The sequence below is a fragment of the Carica papaya genome, chromosome 4, assembly GCF_054855325.1.
Source record: "Carica papaya isolate Zhongbai chromosome 4, ASM5485532v1, whole genome shotgun sequence".
Lineage (NCBI taxonomy): Eukaryota > Viridiplantae > Streptophyta > Magnoliopsida > Brassicales > Caricaceae > Carica > Carica papaya.
Window position 1 is genome coordinate 26,844,799 of NC_142312.1, and position 21,952 is coordinate 26,866,750.

The 21,952-nt window shown below is 37.5% G+C and overlaps 2 protein-coding genes and 1 long non-coding RNA gene across 3 annotated transcripts; 2 read left to right on the forward strand and 1 right to left on the reverse strand.

Moving 5' to 3' along the window:
* Positions 1-2,295: 2,295 nt before the first annotated feature.
* LOC148266504 (uncharacterized) lies at positions 2,296-3,819 on the reverse strand. The gene is made up of 2 exons (XR_015818627.1): positions 3,193-3,819; positions 2,296-3,053 (listed from the first exon to the last, which is right to left on the reverse strand). It is a non-coding gene; the product is annotated as an uncharacterized LOC148266504 (long non-coding RNA).
* Positions 3,820-7,825: 4,006 nt separating this feature from the next.
* Positions 7,826-10,305, forward strand: LOC110810970 (protein translation factor SUI1 homolog 2). Its single transcript, XM_022037302.2, has 5 exons — positions 7,826-7,964; positions 9,081-9,162; positions 9,478-9,683; positions 9,758-9,811; positions 9,931-10,305. The coding sequence occupies exons 2-5, from the start codon at positions 9,126-9,128 to the stop codon at positions 9,973-9,975; spliced, it is 342 nt and encodes a 113-aa protein (XP_021892994.1). The 5' UTR covers positions 7,826-7,964; positions 9,081-9,125; the 3' UTR covers positions 9,976-10,305.
* Positions 10,306-18,833: 8,528 nt separating this feature from the next.
* On the forward strand, positions 18,834-21,048 carry THI1 (thiazole biosynthetic enzyme, chloroplast (ARA6) (THI1) (THI4)). Its single transcript, XM_022037292.2, has 3 exons — positions 18,834-19,340; positions 19,832-20,320; positions 20,687-21,048. Exons 1-3 carry the CDS (start codon positions 18,921-18,923, stop codon positions 20,846-20,848), a joined length of 1,071 nt encoding a protein of 356 aa, XP_021892984.1. The 5' UTR covers positions 18,834-18,920; the 3' UTR covers positions 20,849-21,048.
* Positions 21,049-21,952: the final 904 nt, after the last annotated feature.

Genomic DNA, 21,952 nt, shown 5'->3' on the forward strand with positions numbered 1-21,952 from the left:
ATGCCCGGTCAGCAGTCCCGACAAATCAGGACGCGCCACTGGCAACAGACGCTGATGCGGTGCCATACGGATAATTCGCTTGCCTACGATCGAACGACCTAGATCCGTTCCCGCGCACACGGATGGCCTGGATGCGTTCCCTCCCCAAATATAATAAGACGGTCAGATTTAAACAAGATCAGATAATCCAGATTAGATCGCGATGAACGGTCTAGTTCACTCTCTATTTAATCGCGATCAGACAGTGCAGATCAAACGCGATGGATGGTCCATATTAAATGGGGACGGATATAAATAACCTCTTTCACACAAAACTCTAACCCTAGCCGCCAGCCACCCTCGCCAGAGAAGAAGATCCAGCCGCCAAGAAGGAGAGCTGCCACTACCCGCCGCCATACCGGAGCTACTTCCGACCGCTAAAAAAAGCAAAAAAAAAATTCTTTGCTCGAAATTCAATTTTAAACACCCTCATTACTAAATCAGAGTAAAAGGACCGGCTGATTGGCTGAAAACCACGAGCAAATCTCGGCGGTGTCACCGCGGGAAAATTTCACAAAACACCTCCGATGAGACCCTTCCCGATTCCCGTTTGACGTAACTTTTTCACTGTTGTGATCACTGTTTCCTTCTTTACAAGTTGACTATAGCAAAACACCTAACCGCAACCTGAGTTGGAGGAGCCGCCACACCAGAGAGCCACACCACCGATAAGTTTTGATTTTATGTGTTTTTTGGGCCAATCGATGCCCCTTAACGTATTTTTTCATAGGGATTGATGCAAAATCGGTCGAATTTGGCCAAAAATGGCCAAAAACAGTCAACCCGAGGCAGACCACCACCGTATGGGGCGGCGCCGTCACCGGAGCACGACGGCTCAATTCTGGAATTGGCCAAAGTGGGCCCTGACACTGTTTTTGGATTTTTTTAGGATATTTATAGGTACTTGTAGCGCGTTTTAATCTCCGAAGAAAAATTCAAGGAACTCGGGCCCACCAATAAGTGTAGCACCATAATTTAGCCATTCGGACATCAAATTGAGTAAGAATCCGTCACTATATCCTCTGTTATGGAATTGAAGTTTAATTTTAAATAATATGGTATTTCGTGAAACTTAAAAAATATGTATAATTAATTACGGGTTACTAATGGAGCCAGAACTGAAAATTATTCTCTGTTGATTTTTGTTAATTTATTTTACAATTTAAATGCATGATAGTATCTTATTTATCAATTTTATGATTTGAATACATGTATTGCTGTCTTACGTTACTACTGTTAAATTGAAAAATCGAGATATAATTGCATTCCTTGAATACATGTATTTGTTTGTTTATGTTATTACACTTAATTTGGAAAATGGAGACTAAGGTAAAACAGGAAAATTATGTGATTAAGTGAATGGATGAAACGACACCCTTACTGGATATTTTGGGAGATGGTGAATGGAGCGGGTACAATAGGGAACCCTACAGTGAATGTTATCTCATACCGGACGGGGTATCAAGACTTTGTAATTTGGCGCTCATACCGGACGGGGTATCAAGACTTTGTAATTTGGCGCTCATACCGGACGGGGTATGGAGATGACCTATTTCACCCTCATACCGGACGGGATATTGAGATTTAGTAGTTTGGTGCTCATACCGGACAGGGTATGGGGACGACCCTTTAATTGAGAATGTTGAAAGAAATGGTTCATATGTAGCGGAGACATCTCTATGAACCCCCATGGATACCAGTAGGCTGATAAAAGGAAATGTTGTTGTTTGATTTATTGAATATGGATTTATAATGTGTGTCTCTTACCAATTGCATATGCAATCTTGATAACTGTTATGTTGTTGTCTCTATAAGTTGCTTTTGTAAATCTCGCTATGGTAAGTGGATAGTAAATGATTTTATTATTAAGAAATGTTTTTGTTTAATTAAGTGCTTAATTAATTATTTTAATTTTCTAACAATTTTTATTTCTGTGTCGGTGAGTAAGGTGATATTCTTGTTAGGTTAGTGTAGTTCATTCCTTATTTAACAATTTCAGATCAAAAGAATCAAGATTTAGAGGCTGATCCACAATAGAGTTACGAGTAGGATACCAGTTTTATTTATTTTCCATTTATTTCCTTATTTTTTTGTATTTCCTTCAAAATGTTAATTTCCGTAGCACTATTTGGGACTTTAAGTTTATGTGTAAAAAATATAATCTTTAACTATTTATTTCGTTTCCGCACTTAAGTTATAATTTATTTAAGTTATAATTTATTTCTTTAGACATTACAGAGTCATTAGAACATGGAATTAAGTGCAATGTCTAACTGTTACTATATATTAAAAAACCATCAAAAAGTACCAAAATAAACTTACAAAGATAAGGGCGAAAGATTAGAGTTCATTATAGCTTAGAAGGTGGATGGCGCGTTGCATAACCAAAAGGCATCACTAAATACTTATAATGGCCAATGTGGGTTCTGAATGTTGTCTTGTGAATATCTTCCGAATGAATCCGTACCTGATGATATCTTTCAGTCTAAGTCTAATTTAGTGAAAAATTGAGCTCCATGTGATTCATCAAGCATATTATCTACCGTAGGGATAAGAAATTTGTCTTTGACGGTGACTAAATTCAAGGCGCGGTAATCTGTGCAAAACAGCCAAAAACCATATAACTTTCGTACCAACAACACCGGTGAAGAAAAAGGGCTAGTACTTGGCCTGATTAATCTGGAATCCAACATGTGATTGACTTGTCTTTCAATTTCTACCTTCTGAAAATGAGCATATCAGTACAGTCAGACATTGATGGGTTTCATCCCTTCTCGAAGAATGATTTGATGTTTGATATCCCTGGGCTGTGATAGACCCTTTGGTTCCCAAAAAATAATAGAAAATTCATTAATCAGCTTCTGCAATTCTAGCCGGATGGAGGTGTGATCGGGTGGTTGATTTGGTGTCAAACAAACAGCTAATAGAGACGGCTTATGGTGCATTTCTCTGTTAACTTCCTTCAAAGACGCCGATCTGGGAAAGGCAAGAGTGATCCCCTGAAGTTTTCGTTTCTGTCATTACCATTCAAAATCTATTTTCAAACTCCGTCAATCGCAAGTGACAGTGTTGATCTTCGACAACCATTGCATTCCCAACAACATTTCCAACCGATGAGAGGCAAAGCATAAAAAGTAAGGAAGAATGTAATACCTTACATCTCCATTGGAACTCTTTCGAACCGCCCCGACAATTCATCGAACGACCACTTGCTACTTTGACTTGAAAAGGTTCAGCTGGCGCCACCGGAAACTGTAGCAAACTTGCGACGCGCTCATTCATGAAATTGTGAGTCGACCTGCTATCCACCAACACCACGACTCCCTGATTGTCAACGGAAGCTGCTATCTTCAAACTCTGAGTAGACAACCAACCCCACAAGGTGTGCAAAGAAATTTCGGGGTCTTCGGTCGCGATTTCTTCATTTTCTTCGTTGCCTCCGTCGAGTAAAATTATCTACGACTTGCGGTACCGACGACCGACGATGAATTTCATGTCGCAATTAAAACACAGTCCCTGGGTTCGGCGGTGCTGCATCTCCTCCCATGAGGGACGCTTGGGTGCAGCTAGAGTGTTCGTGGACGAAGAAGCCAAGGTTATGGTTTGTGTTTGGGAGCTTGAACCGAGCCGATTGATTCGAGTGGACTGCCGAAGCCGGTCTAATTATTCTTCTCTTATCCGGGCAGACTAATGACTTCTTTCAAAGTTTTGAACTGGAATAAACGAATTTCATCCGAAATTTCGAGCTTAAGCCCGCCCATGACTGCTCCCACTATAAAGCCTTCTGGGTCCAACCGCACACCATGTTCCCCAAATGTTCAAATTCCATTTGAAATTCACGAACCGCACACCATGTCTGCTCTGATACCAATTAAATGGTCTTAGTCAAAATTTGTAATTTTCTCTTAAGGTGAGAAACAATCTTGATTTTATTACTGATAATTCATACTTGCATTCTCTTTGGCATACATACTTAAATAGAAAGTAGAATACAGTTGCTTCTCTACTAATTTGTACATACAAATAACTTTAGATATCTACTTAAATTTATCGGACTTTGAACTGTTGGAAATCGTATTTGATAACTGGTTGCTCGTATCAATCGGTTGATGAAGTAACGGGGGTTTACTTTGTCTCTGTGAACAACGAACTGTATCAACATATATATATATATATTGTTGCTATATTAACCGCATGCAGCAGATAAGAGATGATTAATATGTTCTCCTTATCGGGCTTTGCCATCTTGATGATGTATATGAAGAATATATGTTATACATGTATGACCTGTAACTGATTGTTTTTGTAATGGCCCCGAAAAATATTAAAATGAAATGAGTATTTAAATATATCAAATGCGGAAGCGAGATCAAAATTTCAGTTAACATCCCTTACACGAAAAACCAAACAAACGTACTTAAAATATAAAAGGTTAAACTAACTAAGAAAGAAAACTCGAAAATAAACTATGCGTATGACTACAGAGTCTCTAGGCATCCCCTTCGTCGTCCTCCTGCGGAACGGGCTCGGGAACCATGTCTTCCTGATCTGAAATGGTTAATTAAGGAGTGAGCTATACACTAGCCCAGTAAGAACATCACGATATCTCACCGTCACGGAGATAAAGGTGGGTAGAAAACCACAAAAAGACCAATGGAGCATAATTTACAATAAACTCGTTTATTAACAACAAAACCTTTTATCAATAATAAAACTTTTACCATCCACTTACCTTGGTGGAATTTATGAAAACAATATGAGAAAAACAATAACATTATCATAATCATTGAATAATCTAAGCTGTAAAACATAACACTTATCACGCCTCTTGTAATTCAATCATTGTACAACATATCTTTTTCTCATTTACCAGCCTACTAGTATCCGTGGGGGTCCATAGGGGTTCCGCTACCCGTTAACCTTTAACATTCATAATCAGTTTCCAGGGCCGTCCCCATACCCCGTCCGGTATGGGCGCCAAAACCATGAACCTCAATACCCCGTCCGGTATGAGGGTGAAACGGGCCGTCCCCATACCCCGTCCGGTATGGGCGCCAAAACCATAAACCTCAATACCCCGTCCGGTATGAGGGTGAAACGGGCCGTCCCCATACCCCGTCCGATATGGGCGCCAAAACCATAAGATCTCCATACCCCGTCCGGCATGTGAGACCACAATCCCGGTAGGGTTCCCTACGGACCCGGTCCGTCCACCATCTCCCAGGATATCTAGTCAGGCTGACCCCCATAATACAATTATCAGTCTACACAATCTTTCATTTTTCCTTTTCCTCAATCAGCATCATCAATTCACATTTAAACAAGCAAATCGTAATTCATACCAAACAGACAACATACAGTATCAGTTTTTCAGTCATTCAACCCATAATTAATAAAAACGCAGTACATGCACACAAATCTGTAAAATGAACACATCAAACCTCATTTTGCATTTAAAGCTGTAAACAGGCCAAATAACAGTAAATCATCAATCACACTACACTCGGGCTCCATTAGCAACCTTAAGCAATTTCACACATGCGTTAATTCAAGAAATACTGTTTTATCATTTTGAACTTTAATACCGTGATAGGAAATAGGGTGAGGGGTCCTTACTTGTTTTCGGGATCCGAATACGATTCACAGTGCGCCTGCAGGCTGTCCCTAATTTTCCCCTGAATTTTTCCCGGGGAACTGAAACACGCTAACAGTACCTGCACGGGTTCCAAAAAAAATCCAAATTAGGCCCAGGGCCTCTTTCGGCCCAAATCGCAACTCCGGCACGGCGGCTCCGCCGTGCTCCGGCGACGGCGCCGCCGCTGGCGGCGGCGAGTCGCCTCGGGTTGACTGTTTTCGGCCGTTTTTGGCCGAATTCGGCCACACTCGCATTGGTCCTTGTCAGAAAACAACCCTAGGGCCCTCGGGGGGCCAAAAAATCACGGAAAAACGGAGCTTACCGGCGGCGGCGCTCTCGGGTACGGCGACTCTCCGGCGAAGTTCGTGTTTTGGTGATTTGGCTTCGGTCAACCTGTAGAGAAAAGAATGGTGATCACGGTGATATAAAAATTGCATCGAACGGAGGCCGGGAAGGGCCTCGTCGGAGGCAAAAACCGAGAGGGGGCGCGGCTGCGCCGCTGGGCTTCGGCCGCGTATTCCGGCCGTTTGGCCGGGATTTCGGCTTCGATTTGGCCATAGGAGGAATCAGTGGGGAAAAACGAGTCGGGGGTATGAAATTTACCTCGATCGGCGGTCGAAAATTTCCCCGGTGCGGCGGCGAGTGGCGGCGGGTGGCGGCGGTCGGCCTCTGGTTCGTCTTCTCCGGCGAGCGGCTGGCGGCTAGGGTTTTTGGTCTGGTGTGGGGGTTCTATTTATAACCCCTTGCCTTTTGATCACAGCCGTTCGTTTCGTTTTAATCTGGGCCGTTCGTTTTTGATTGAATCTGGGCCGTCCGTGCGTTTGAATCTGGGCCGTCCGATCGCGTGATTGATCTGGGCCGTCGGATCGCACCCACGCGGATCGCCAACGTGGCTCCTTTCGGAGTGACGCGATCTTGCCACGTGGCAGGCCCCGGTTGGCCGGGACTGCTGACCGGGCCTGCTGACGTGGCCCCCCCCTTTTTTTTTTTTTTTTTTTTTTTTTTTTTTTTTTTCCTCCTTTCCGGGTGCTACAGTTTTACTTATAGGTAACATATATAAATATATATGTATATATGTTGTTGCTATTTTAACTGCATGCAGCAGAGAAGAGATGATTAATCTCTTCTCCTTGTCGGGCTTTCCTATCTTCGTTACCGATGTACAGGAAAAATATATCTTTGTACACATATGACCTGTAAGTGATTGTTTTACTCATACGTAACATATATATATATATAGATATATATCATATGAATATATATATGCATAATGCTTAACTAAAGCTCATATCTATGCATGAACATGTATATATTTCAATACATGCATATATCTAACTTAAATTAAAAAAGTCAAGAAACACCCACTTTGTCCGTTATAAAAAAAAAAAAGGAACGTCCTTAATCCAATGAACGAACTTATTTAATTTAAACATAAATATTAGTTAAATAACACATAAGTATAAATTTATTAATAATTAATTAATCAATCTTATATTATATTTCAAAATATTATGATAATAAATTAATAAATTATTAATTTATAAATATATTTAACGAAAAATTATTCAACTCATGAAATAGAACTATTTCACAAAAGTATGTATTTATCATTGTTATTTTATCTTTATCAAATTTATAATAATTTCTGCTTTGATAATCTGAAAGCATTTTTATTTTAATTTTCTGATAATTAATATTTTTTAAAGATTTTGTTAAAACTTTTATTTAAATAATATTGGGAGGCGGCTGTGCAGCCCGCAGATAGCAGGATCCATTTTTCACAAATATCGGGCGTTCCTACGACGTCGTTTTCTGTTTTGTGAAATTGAAGTTCATGGCTAAAATTGAACGGCTATTTTTCGGGATGGGATCAATGCAGTATTACGGTTTGACTATTTTACCCTTCCTGGGAGCATCGTCCTTCACTCGCACCAATCGGTTAAAACATCGTACTCGCTTTCTCCAAATGCCACTTGGAGATTTGTTTGTCATCCTTAATATCTAGCGGGTAGGAAATTAAAGAGGATTGCCTAACAGGCTCTACCTTAGACAGGTAAGCGCGTGCAACCGACCTACTCAAAAAGTAAAAACAAAAGAGGAGAAACAGGAAGATGTGGTAGTGTTGCTTTTTCTTTTTTCTCTCTCCTATGTATATATATATATCTTTCATTTCTGGTTTTTTCCTCTGTGTTTTCTCGCTACCCAAACAGAGAGCTTAGACTTTGCCGATTTTAGGGTTTCCGTATTCTCTCATCAGATTCTCCCGTCCAAACCCTAATCTTCGGATCAGGTATACTTTCTTTCATTCCCATGGTTATTTTTTCCGTTTATATTTTTTTTCTCTCTGATTATTGTTTTTCTGTAAAAACTGATAAAAATAGTTAACCCGTTTCGATTATCTAACGTCTACCGGCTTAATCACTCGGTGCGATTGTGAATTACGTCTTTCGGTTGTTCTGTTTATTTGTTGTTTTTGGATGTTCGTTATTCTCCTTTTGAATATAGGACATATTATTGACTTCTTGTACCTATTTCAACGACTTAAATTGTTTTTATCGCTTCTCTCTTTTGGGGTTTGCTCTTTTGTTTCTTGATTCGTGTTAATTTTGGCGCTTGTAGTGTATAGAAATCAAATCAAGTGATTTGTTGGATTACTAGGCTGGAACCTGGAATATGATTGTAGAGAAATATTTTTTCGAAGTCTTTCGTTTCTTAGTTCCTTATAATTCTGCCTGGAAACTGGATGACCATAACCTTTTTTTAATGTAGATTCTTATTAGTCTGATCAGCTTGTTTGAGAATTTTTACGCACAAACACATATGCATATAAGCAAAAAATTCTCCACAGTTTTCAAAATCAGGATTTGTTTTGGGATATAGTGATGTTAGGTCAATGTTTACACATATAATTGATGATCTGGGAATAGGCCCTTTTATTGAAATCATTTGATTCTTGATTGGGCTTTTGTTTTTCAATTTTTATGTTTTCTTGATTTTTCAATTCTTCTAACACATTTTTTGACCATGGAAATTGATTTTGCTGCTATGTTCCAATTATCTTTCTGGATCTTTTAGCAATCTTTCTTTTGCTAATTGAATGTCTGTAATACAGGGATGAAATCATCTCCTGACTTTTACTTTCAGTGCTTGTTAGTTTGGTGCTTGAAATGAAGGGTTTATTGTGGGATCTACTTTGTTTAAACTTGTAATTATTGAGCATGTCGTCCTTATCTTGTTAGTTATTTCTCTTTGCTTAGTGATGGCATATTTGGAAAAGAACTGTCATTTTTTTTTCGAAAGAGTACTGTACCTTCTGTTGTAGCTGAATGGCATTTCTGAATTCGAAGTTGTCAGTGTTCTCATCACCACCATTGCATATTCCTAATAAGATCTCTATTCTCTGTAGGTCTGAGCATTCTGGTACTTAGTCCCCCCAGTAAAGTTAAGGTTCATGTCTGATCTCGACACTCAGATTCCTACTACCTTTGGTAAGATATTACCAGCAATTGGAGTATTAATTCTAATATCACAAATTTATACACGTTAATCGAGATGGATCAGTGTATTTTAAGTGTATTGCTTGCATCTCACTTCAGATGATTTTCAACTTATTTCACATATGGGAATTGCAGATGTTCATTTTGAGTTCTGTGCATTCTCAGAAGTCATAGTATTTCAGCTATCATGCATTTTTTTTTTTTTGTGCTTCCCAATATCTGCGTGTAGCCGATTGCAACAGTGTTAGTAGTTATCTGCTTTTGGGGGAGTTAACTGATGTGCTGTTTCTTCTTCAATTGTGCTAGATCCTTTTGCTGATGCAAATGCTGAGGACTCGGGTGCTGGGGCAAAGGAGTATGTTCACATCCGTATTCAGCAGCGAAATGGTAGAAAAAGCCTGACAACTGTTCAGGGGCTGAAGAAAGAATTCAGCTACAACAAGATCCTTAAGGACCTCAAGAAGGAATTCTGCTGCAATGGCACCGTGGTTCAGGACCCCGAATTAGGACAGGTTTGTTTATTCCCTAATAAATTCCTCCGATCATCTGTTTCTATATTGGTTCTGATAGATTCTTGCTGATACAGGTCATTCAGCTTCAAGGAGATCAACGGAAGAACGTTTCCACCTTCCTTGTTCAGGTAATTGTCATTTGTTTGCTGAGAAGGCTGCATTATCTTCTTATCCAGTTCCATTATCATGGTGTGTGTTAAATCGAGTTGGCTGCTTTATGGATTTTTTTGGGGTTCTTGTTGAACAGGCTGGTATTGTGAAGAAGGAAAACATCAAAATCCATGGTTTCTGAGCCACAGCAGCTCTAAGATTCTGCAGGGTGCATGCTTGTTCTTCATTAGTGCGGAACATACCACCTGAATTACAATATAACTATCTGTGCTGTTCTGTTGTCTAAATTGGATTGATGATCATGTATGCAACTAAATAGTTGTCGGGTCCTGATGTTTTTGGTTTCTTATGATATATGTGTAGTGTTTCTGCTATTTGTGTAGTTTGCCAGTTTCTTTAATGTGGGAGTGTTATGGGATGTATGCGAGTATGCTTTTCTGTCCCGAATAATTATAGTTACTGGATTCATAATGGTAGATTTATGAAAGACTTATGTCCCTTTGTCTCTTTCGATCGATTGGTCTTCTGTTGCATATTCTAACTAGTTAATAATTAGTTGAAGTTAGCATTAGAATTTTGGTTAACAATTAGTTGAAGATAATCTCTGGTTAGCATTAAGAATTTGAGAAGATATAGAAGACCAAAAAAACTGATAATGGGTGTATGTAACTCTCATATTAGCGTTTGATTGTTTCTTTAGGTTATCTACAAGTGAAGTGGTGCTGGAGACGCGTGTAAGTTTAAGAATTTTTTTTAGAAACTCTATTTGGTAGTATGGAGGTCGATTGTGTTTTTAGGAAATAAAAAAGAGGTAAACACTCAAGAATGGTCTGCTATGGCTGGCCAGAATTTCCAGCCAATAGATAGATATGTATATAATATATATATACACACACCCACCCCGCCCATAAGAAATGTACATACATTGGATCACTACTTGATTAACCTCGTTATTGAAAATGTTCAAATAACTCCATATTTCATTTTGGAGTTTATTTTTTCCTGGTTCAAACTAATTTTTGTAGTTCTAAAGATGACTGAAGTATCAGCACTTTTAGTCAGTTAGACAGGACTATAATGTTGCATTGTTACTAGATGTATCGTGCAATTTTTTTAATAGAATAATATGTAATTTTGCAAGGAATGAAAAAAAAAATGTATTATCTTCTGTCCACTTCATATCATTTTTCACTTGTTGATGTGAATGAGTGAGCCTGCATAAAACGTTATAGGAACAGAATAGGAGGGAGTGTTGACAATTGATGACGGCACCCGTCATAGGGATAGGAAAGTGAAGCTTGTACTATCGATGCTAGGACATACGAGGGACCATCGAGACATCGATAGTGGGTTTGCGACTCCGTATAAGAGTACTGTTGTATATGATGGAGGGATAATCACCTCGGTAGTCCTTCTGAATCGGGATTGGGTTTAAGTTGCATCTATCACAAAATTTATGCACAAAAACCTCATATTTGTTGCTGTGAGAAATACTCTACCAATTTGGAATTGCAACATGCAAATGTGATATTTCCAACTTACTCCTTTATTTCATTGATCTCTAATAATCTCATCATGGTCAGAAATCAGTGTAGTTTTGAAATGTCGAGAATGTCGTGGCAAGTGATGGACCCTATATCAATAAATAGTACAATGTATTAAGTTCGAACTTTATATAGACTCAATAAGTTGCTTAAAATTATTAAAAAATAAAGAAATTATACTTTCAAGTCTTAAAAATTAAAAAAAAAAAAAAAACAAAAAGTAAAATTAAACGGGACCAAAAAAGTTTTTAAAAAAATTAAAACCGATAAAACAAATAAAATTTAAAAGATGTAGTTGCAGAGACCATTAATGCGCTGTTTGGATTAATTTTATAGTGGATAATTAATGTACATTAATGTACATTAATGTATGGTAATAGCATAAAATGGTAATGCTAAAGTCATAGTATATTTGGAAAAACTGTGTATTAATTTTTGATAATGATAGTTGTTTTGTTTATATTGATAAGATGATATTGTTAAATACTCAATCAAATTATTAATTTATTCATAACTTATTGTATGTAATTGTAATATTAGGGTCTGGAAATTTAGCTTGAGATGATTTTCTATTTATAAAAAATATATAAATAATCAAAAATATTAATTTAATTTAATTTTATTTAAATTATTAAGAAAAAATGAATTGTGAACGAAATTGAAAATAATTATAGAAAAAATGGTTAAATTATGAATGAATAGGGTGTTTTTGAAAGAAAATTGAAACATGAGGGTAATATTAAAAAAAGTAAAAGTTTGTCCACGTGGAACAACCCAGTCAGCAACCATAGAGAACTAGAGCACGCTGCGTGGCAAACACACTGACATTGGCACCATGCAGGAGGCCACGCAGGTGATCTGCGTGCCGGGCAATCCAACTGTCCATATCACATCCCGCGCGCATGAACGGGCTAGATGCATTTTCTCTTTATATGCAATCAGATGGGTGAGATTAATCGCGATGGACAACCCAGATTCGTCTGTGCAATCAGTCTAAACAGGCAACGATCGGACGACTCTCTTTACTTCACGTCGACGCGGATGGACGACCAGGATAAAAGGAAATAGTGGTATTTAAACTTTTCTTCAGTCGGCCCCAAACCCTAGCCGACGCCCATCTGGAGAAGAAGAAGAAGGAGGCGGCCAGAGGGAAGACCAGCCGCCAAAGGGACGCCACCACCGCCACATTGAAGCCATCGTCGACTGCCGAAAAAGGAAAAATTTTCTCATTTCTGATCAAAATTCGATCAGGAGTCTCCATATGCCCAAATCGGAGCCAAATGGTCAACAGGTGAGCTAGAAATCGCGGGTCAAGCTCGGCTGAGCTGACGCGGCCAAAACCCAAAACCCTCTCCAATGATCCTGCTCTCGTTTTCTGTTTCATTTTATTTTTTGACCACTGTGTCCATCATCCTTTTTTTGGTGCAAGTTAGCCAAAGAAGAACCCTAGTCGCGAAGGAGAATTGGCAGAACCGCCGCACCCAAGGACCCCCTACCGATAAGTTTCAGTTTTTTTACCTTTTCCAGCCAACCGAGGCTTCCTAACTTGCTTTTTCACAGGTTTACGCGTAAAACCAGCCAAAATCAATCAAAATTGGTCAGGTCAAGGCGAACTGTTGTGGGCAGCAGCGACGCCATATCGAAACCCTAAAATTTGCCAAAAGAGTTTTTAAAACGCCTATTTTAGCTTTTCTGGGTATTTTTTTATGCCTGACGGACGTTTGAATTTTTACAGGAAAAATTCAAGAAACCTGAGGACTGCCAAGAGACGCAGTAGACAGTACAGTATTTCGAACACTGATATGGAGTAAGAATCTCTCACCTTATTCTCTGTTACGTAAATTGAAGATTAATAATCGATAATACTTTATTTTATAAAAATTAAAAAATCATAAGAATAATAACATGTGGCTAATGGAGTCGGAACCGGTCAGTTTATATTTGTTTTGGTTTACTGTTTATTTTTCACGTACTGCTTAAAATGCTTATCATTACATTGTGTGAATTAAATTGATAAACCTAATTGCTCTCTCAGTTATTTAGTTTACCTCACTACATATTCTTCATTTGTTGGTTCATTTTGCAATAAATATTTCAATTATGTCTCGTGATGTACGTATCGCCTATATGCATGATTTACTATTGATTTGTAAAAATAATTATTGGTATGTAACTGGGAATCAGTTTATGCTTTGAATCTATGTAAGAAAGACTTACTGGGTATCCTGGGAAAAGGTGGACGAACTCAGTACATAGAGAATCCTACTGTGGACATTACCTCAGTCGAACAGGACTGAAAAGTCTCATACCAGAAGGATTTGGGAGATATGGTTTGCCGTCACACCGGACGGGGTATCGAGGCGATGGTATATTTGGCGCCCATTACGGGACGAGATATGGGGATAGACGGGTTAATTGACAAATCTATATATTGGGTTCACGAGTAAAGGAATATCCATATGAACCCCCAGAGGTTCCAGTAAGCAGGTAAAAAAGAGAATTGTCGTTCTTGCTCACTTTTATATAAAATCATAATGTTATATGAGTATTTGTCTTTATAGGTTGATTTTGAAAAACTTGTAACGGTAAATATAGAATAAACGGTTTGATATTAACTGAATTTACTTTAATTAAGGGTTCAATTAGTTGTTTTATGATTTTTACCAACATTCGATTTCTGTATTAGTGATTAGCGTGATATTCTTATTAGGTTAGTGTAGTTCACCCTTTTATTAACCATTTCATATCAAGAAGACTAAAATCCAAATCCTGATCAGCATGAGGGTTGTGAGTAGATTACCTTCCAGACCCCATCAGGTGCTAGTGGAAATTAACCACATAGGACATTTATTTATTTATTTTAATTATTTATTCGTTTCTTTTTACGAACCGCTGTAAAAGGAACATTCTCGTATCCCTATTGCACATCTATAATTACTGTGTAAGGAATATAAACTCTAATATTATTATTTACTTTCGCTATTTTAATATATATTCCTTTCCATAAGGTTCGAGTCTTTACAGTTGGTATCAGAGCCGCATTCCTCAGAACCATTCCTTACACAAAGATTTGAATCATTCAAATATAACTCAACTCTTAACCCTTCGTTATGAACAATAAATACGAAGACATGAGGAGAGGATAGCCCCCACTAAATAGGGCAGCCCGAGATGGGTCACTTCGAGTGGATGTCAATCGGCTCTTCGAGATGTTATAGAGACTCATCTCTGTCTATCAGACTAGGGAAGAGAGGAGGGAGCTGTCTAACCCTTTACCACTTCCACAGTATGAGCCACCCTTATAACGAGAGGATCTAGTGCCACCTTGATGCAACCTTGCTCCTCCACCGTATCATCTAGCATCACCACAGTACAATTCGATACCCCACTGTAAAACCAGATGCCACCACAGGGTCACTTGTCCCCTCCTCAACATAATCTAATTCCTCTTCAATATGACACATTAGGACTTGTCAGCATTGCGATAAGGATCATGGGGACTGATTCTGTTATCGCCTCAACAATACTTGCCGCATATGTGGGAGTGTCCAATACTACGCAAGAGAGTGTCTGCAAAATTAAAATCATGTCAGACCTCCCATCCAGGGTAGAGCTTACACTCTCACCCAACAGGATGCTAAAGTCAACTTGGACGTGATACAAGGCAAGGCTAAGAAAGAACTCTGCATGCAAGAGATTCCTGTGGTCTGAGAATTTTTGAATGTATTTTCTGATGAACTACCCAGACTGCCAATAAATGGAAAAGTCAAATTTACCATAAATCTTCAACCTAGCACCCAGCCAATCTTAGTTGCCCTTTACCGCATGAGTCAGGTAGAGATGGAAGACATGAGGAAATAAATCGAATAATTATAGGATAGTGGATTCATCCAACACAATATATCTTCTTGAGGTGCTGGAGTCACATTTACAAGGAAGGGGGATAGGTCTCTTAGGTTGTGTATTAACTATAGGGGATTGAACATGGTCACAATGAAGAATAAGTTCTCCCTCACCTAGATTGATGATCTTTTTGATCAGTTACAGGGTGCTTAGGTTTTTTCCAAAATAGACTTGCGTTCGGGTTACCATCAAGTAAAGAGCAGGGCAAAGGACATTCCTGAGATAGCCTTCAGAATCAGGTATGGACATTATGAGTTCGTGGTCATGTCATTTGGGTTAATCAATGCGTCAGCCATTTTTATGGACTTGAATAATAGGATTTTTAGGTAATTCCTGGATCAGTTCGTCATTATATTCATTGATGATATCCTGGTATATTCAAAGAGTAGAGATGAACATGTTCATCGTCAGACTAAAGTTTTGCAAGTTCTAAGGAAAAAGAAGTCGTATGTAAAATTGAGCAAGTGTGGGTTCTGAATTGAGTAGACTACCTTGCTATGGCACATAATATCAAAGGATGGGGTGTTAGTGAATCCCGAGAAGGTTGAGGCAGTACTCGATTGGGAAAAATTGACTTCACTTAAAGAGATACATAGCTTCCTAGGAATGATAGGATATTACCACAGGTTCGTAGAAGGGTTTTCTAGCCTAGCCGCTCCATTGACCTAGCTTACAAAGAAGAACATCAAGTTTGAGTAAAACGAGGATTGCGAAAGGAGTTTTACAGAACTCAAGAAGTTGTTGGCTACTGCACCCGTGTTGGCTCTATCGAATGGGACAGGTGGATACACAATGTGTAGTGATGCTTCCTACTTGGGTATAAATTGTGTTCAGATGTAGTATGGGAAGGTTATAACCTATAGGTCCAGGTAGTTGAAGAGTCATGAGAAGAATTACCCCACCCACACTTGAAATTTACCGCTATTATCCACGCCCTGAAACCTGGCATCACTGCTTGTATGATGAGACTTTTTGAGATTTATACAGATCATAAGAGCTTGAAACATATATTCACTCAAAAGGATCTCAACATGCGTCAAATGTGTTGGATAGAGCTCTTTGATGACTATGATTATAAGATTTTATATCACCCGGAAAAGGTTAATATGGTAGCCGACGCGCTCAAAAGAAAAAGTGCAAGTATAGTGGCTCGCTTAATGATTTCTGAATGCAGGGTAATAGGGATTGCGCAACAAATACAACTTCAGGACTTGAAGAGGATTACATGTCTAGCTCATCTAACAGTCTAACGCGAACTGATTTAGAAAATAAAGGAAGCCTAATTGACGGATTCCAGTCTAGCAGCTTTTAGGAAGGATACAGAACATTGAGTAAATCCAGAGTTCTGAGTCTTTGCCGATAGGTTGCTCAGGTTCCAAGATAGGTTGTGTGTCCCAAATGACAATGAACTAAAAAGGGACATCATAACAGAGACCCATAGCTGAAAGTTCATCATGCATCCCTAAAGTACTAAGGTTTACCAAAATATGCAACCCTGTTTTTGGTAGAGTGGGATGAAAAGAGAAATTACTAATTTCATCTCCAAGTGCCTTGTATGTCAACAGGTTAAGGCAGAGCATCAACGTTCAGGTGAACTGCTTCAGCCATTGCCGATCCCGGAGTGAAAATGGGAACAATCATCATAGATTTTGTGATAAGGCTATCAAAGGCACGCTCGACATGATGTTATGTGGGTAATTGTTGATTAACTTACCAAGTTTTCTCACTTCTTGGCTATCAAGATGACTGACTACTTAGACAAGTTAGCAATAATCATGGCTTGGCGAATTCCTCTTTTGTGGGAAAATTATTTTCCCTTTTCTTGCTCATTTTCCTATTACACTTGGATTGAGTTGCATTTGGGTTAGTGGGCTTGTTTTCTTCTTCTTTTGGATTTCTTCACTTGATCTAAATTCATCCTACTTATTGATTAATTCTTGAATAAAAAATTAAAAAGTCTTATTGTATGTAGCCTTTTTGCTCTCCATTGTGTAATGAGTTCACTTGACATTGTGATACTTTTTTCAAGTGACCCAAATCCATCCAAGTTGTACAAAATCTCCTTTAGGTCTTCCTTGGTCATTGTCCTCTCCATTGGGGTGAGCTTTGCCGCAGTTTGATTTTTTCTTGGTCGTCCATCTCTTCTTAGTTTTGGGCTTGGCCGCCACCTATCTTCCTTTGGCCGTCCACCTCTTACTTGTCATAGATAAACCAATATCTTAAAAATAACTGGTCATAAATTTTAATCTAATCAAACAAGAATTTATGTTTCTTAATACAACATTTACTTATTACAGTAAAGTTTTATGTTACAAACATTTGATATTTTGTAGTATTATCAATATAATATAAAATTATCCACTCTAACGTTTACTTATTTATTTAATTATAATTAAATAAAAATTTATGTTAAGAATATTTGACATAAAATTGGATTTGTTATATTTTATAGAATTATTAATATAATATAAAATTGTACAATTTAATGTCATTTTTTCCCAAATCAAAAAAACAAACAAGATTCTTTGATTTTATTTTTGCTGTATCGAAAAAGAAAAGAAGACAAGATTACTTTCCTCTTCCATCCTTCTCTGCCATTGCCTTTATCTCGAAGGACCCACACTTTTCATAAATTAACAAATGGTCCCTAAAGTACTTCCAAGATATTTTTTTGGTTACTCCAATGATCTACAAAATGCTTTTAGATATTTATAGTTTCCTAAAAAAAAGAAAAAAAAAAGATGCTTTACATGATGGAAAGTAAAAAAGGAAACCATTAACGTCACTGAGATTTGCAAAATTATAAATCATCATATCAATATTTGTGGTCCAGAATTTTCCAACCAACTTTTTTACATAAAATTTTTGAAAATTAATCAACGATAACACAAGTAAATAAACATAAAGAAATTAATAGTTTCTATCAATAATTTTTATATTTTAAATAAAATTTAAAGTATAAATAACCGTATTACATAAAATAAACATGTTATATTTAATTTTATCTTATATTTTTTTTATATAATATTATTTTAATTTATTTAATTGTATCTCAACCTACTATTTTATTTTATAAATTTTTTCACGTAAATTAATTTCACAAAAAAATTAAAACATTAGAATACATATACACATTTATATAATATCTCATGTAGGTAATGAATTTAATTAATAATTTTTTTTTTTTTTTTTGGCCTTTTGGTTGTAAATTTTTTTGAGTTGATATGTTTAGTAAAAATATAAACTATATAAATATGTATATTTCCGTAACAAAAAGTTAGATTTACTTTTCATGAAAATCAAAAAAGAAAATAAAAATATCACCAAAAGAAAACAAAAGTACACGCTGCACTTCATGCATGCCACTTGCACCAAAACAAGATTACCTTACCGGCAACATTTTTTTCTTTTTTTTTTTTTATAAAAAAATAATAATTTTAATTTTAAATTAAAAAATCAGGAAATTCTAGACCCTTCGTATCCTATCTTTTTGCCACGTGTCCTTCTCCCACCTCACCTACCGTGATATTTAATTTTCCTTTTTATTTTTTTAAAATATCTTTCTGCGCCCACTCACTGTTTCTTGCTCCTCAATAAATGCTCCTCACTCTCTCCGCTGTCTTCTCAACCAAGCCACCCCCAACCAGACCGTAAAACCACTGTCGTTTCGTCTTCTAACATGGCAACCATGGCGTCTTCACTTTCTCTCTCCACCTCCAAGCCTCAAAAGCATTCTCTTTTCAACTCCTGTTTTCATGGCACACCCATTAATACCACTCTTTCTCTTAACTTGAAACCTAAAGCGACTCCGGCCGCCGGTCTCTCCGTCTCCGCTTCGTCTTCTCCGCCGTACGATCTCTGCACCTTTAAATTCGAGCCCATCAGGGAGTCGATCGTGTCTAGGGAGATGACCCGCCGGTACATGATGGACATGATCAGCCATGCAGATACCGATGTCGTCATAGTCGGTGCCGGTTCTGCTGGTCTCTCGTGCGCCTACGAACTTAGCAAGAACCCGTCGGTTCAAGTCGCCATTATCGAGCAGTCTGTTAGTCCCGGCGGTGGTGCCTGGCTCGGTGGCCAACTCTTCTCTGCCATGGTAATGCTCTGCTCAATTCTCCAACTGCTTCAGCAGTTGGGTTCTTTTTTGTCTCTGTGTGTGGATTTTGGATAATGATTTATCTTATATATATGTGTGCGCTTGTGTGAAATTTCTTGAGTATTACTAGTTGAGTAAAGACAGTGTTCTTTTAATTACCCCTCCATGGCTGAGATCTGCATGAATCATTTCCTGCGTTGAGTCTGTGGAGGCCAACTCTTTTTTGTGTGCGCGTGTAAAAATCCAAACTTTATCAAGTCACTTGATGTTGAATTAAATTTTGAAAGTGAGAAATTGATCAGTGATGCATACCCAAATGGCTGAATCCATCAAAACCTCTCATTGTAAACTTTCCTCACTTTGATTTATCTGACCCATTATATTGATTTTGAACAAACAATGAAATTATCTGATTTAGGTAATCGTACATGATTTGCTCCTGTGATTTATCAGTAATGACTTACATAAACTGGTGTGTTTTTTGATACTAGGTAGTGAGAAAACCAGCTCATCACTTCCTTGATGAGCTTGGCGTAGAGTACGATGAGCAGGACAACTATGTGGTGATCAAGCACGCCGCACTCTTCACCTCCACCATCATGAGCAAGATTCTGGCTCGTCCCAACGTGAAGCTCTTCAATGCTGTGGCTGCAGAGGACTTGATAGTCAAGGGAGGCAGAGTAGGCGGTGTGGTGACCAACTGGGCTCTGGTCTCTATGAACCATGACACACAGTCATGTATGGACCCTAATGTAATGGAAGCCAAGGTTGTGGTGAGCTCTTGTGGGCATGATGGACCATTTGGTGCCACTGGTGTCAAGAGGTTGAAAAGCATTGGGATGATCGATAACGTGCCGGGAATGAAAGCTTTGGATATGAACGTAGCTGAGGATGCTATTGTGAGATTGACAAGGGAGATTGTTCCTGGAATGATTGTCACTGGCATGGAGGTTGCTGAGATTGATGGTGCTCCAAGAATGGTAAATTTCTTCTATTATATCCAATTATCGTGTTTGCATTAGCAATTTCTGTGTTACAGCATTAGAATTAGCACATTTCAAGCATTGTAGTTATTGAGAAAATAAATTTCCAAATGCACACAATCACACAAAGTTAAAGAGTAAAATAAGAAAAGATAACAGAATTTAACTTGGTTTAACAAATATGTCAATATCTATGGGAAAGACTCAGAAGAAACTCCACTATGATCAAAATGAAAATATATCACCAATAAAATTGTAGACCCTTATATACATAAATTCTTTAGAATATACCCAAAATATTCTTTAAGATATAAATAGAATAGTAATTTGGCCTTTGACGAATGCTAGTTGCTGGAAATGCAGGGACCAACATTTGGAGCCATGATGATATCAGGACAGAAGGCAGCACATCTTGCATTGAAATCACTTGGATTACCGAATGCAGTGGATGGAACATACGCAGGCGGTCTTCATCCCGAGCTTGTCTTGGCTGCTGGTGAATCAGCTGAGACTGCTGAGGCTTGAAGATAAGAAGTAGGAAGAGATGAAAATCGTCGAATGTAATTGAGAAAGATAAGAATAATAATATTGGTTTGGTGTGATCGAGCAGTGTGGTAGGTTCTGTGAACAGACTTCTTTTGTTTCTTTTCCATGTTGAAGTTTTCTTCATGTGGAGTGGACTGAATCTTTGTTAAAAGTTTTAAGAATGTTATTGTCTTTTTATATTTCTTGTGATGGATAGTGCAGACATGAAACAATGCCCTTCTTGGTGCTTCGACATATATTTATTAGCTGCTTGGGGGTTTGAATGCGAAGCGAATCTGAACCGGATTTAATCAAAAATTAATTCAATCCAGACCCAATTGGACCTTTTATGAAGGGAAGAAGAGAGACTATATATATATATATATATATATATATTATATCATAGTCTGTAAGGTCTTGGTGTTGATGACATGATGTATTGTATTTTGTTGATGGTCTTGCATATGGGAATTAACTTTGTGGGAGATATTTGTGAACTTTTAATTTTAATTTTTTATAAAATATATCTAATATAAAAATAAATATATATTATTTTAAATTTAAAAAATTAAAAAAAAAAATTATTCATGAAATTGAAATGATGCTATTTAGAGTAATTCAAGGCAAATTTTACGCATAAGTTCACAAGTCATGGCGATGTATTGTCCTCAACAATTATTATCTGACTCGGCCACACGTAATTTTCTCATGACTTTTAGTTATCAATAATTAGATATGTCAGAAAAGAGTAATTTTTAGATTTAAAACTCTCTTTACTATGTTAATTGTTGTCCGCACTTTTTACATCTTTAAATATAAACATTCCTATCTAACTTATTCTTTTCCCTCTTGGATGAACACCTAGAGATTTCAAATTTTGATTCGAAATCTAAATTACTAAATTTATATTAAATCAAAGAGATTAAATCTTTAACGGAAGCATATCTTAATATATAATAGAAAAAAAAATATACACATTCTGTAGTAAATTTTTTAATTTTGAATTCGCACATTTTTTTCTATTTCTTGTGACGGAACATAAAAATTATGTGTGTAATTTATAGATCATAACTGTTTATTTATAGACAAATTATGCCTGTAAAT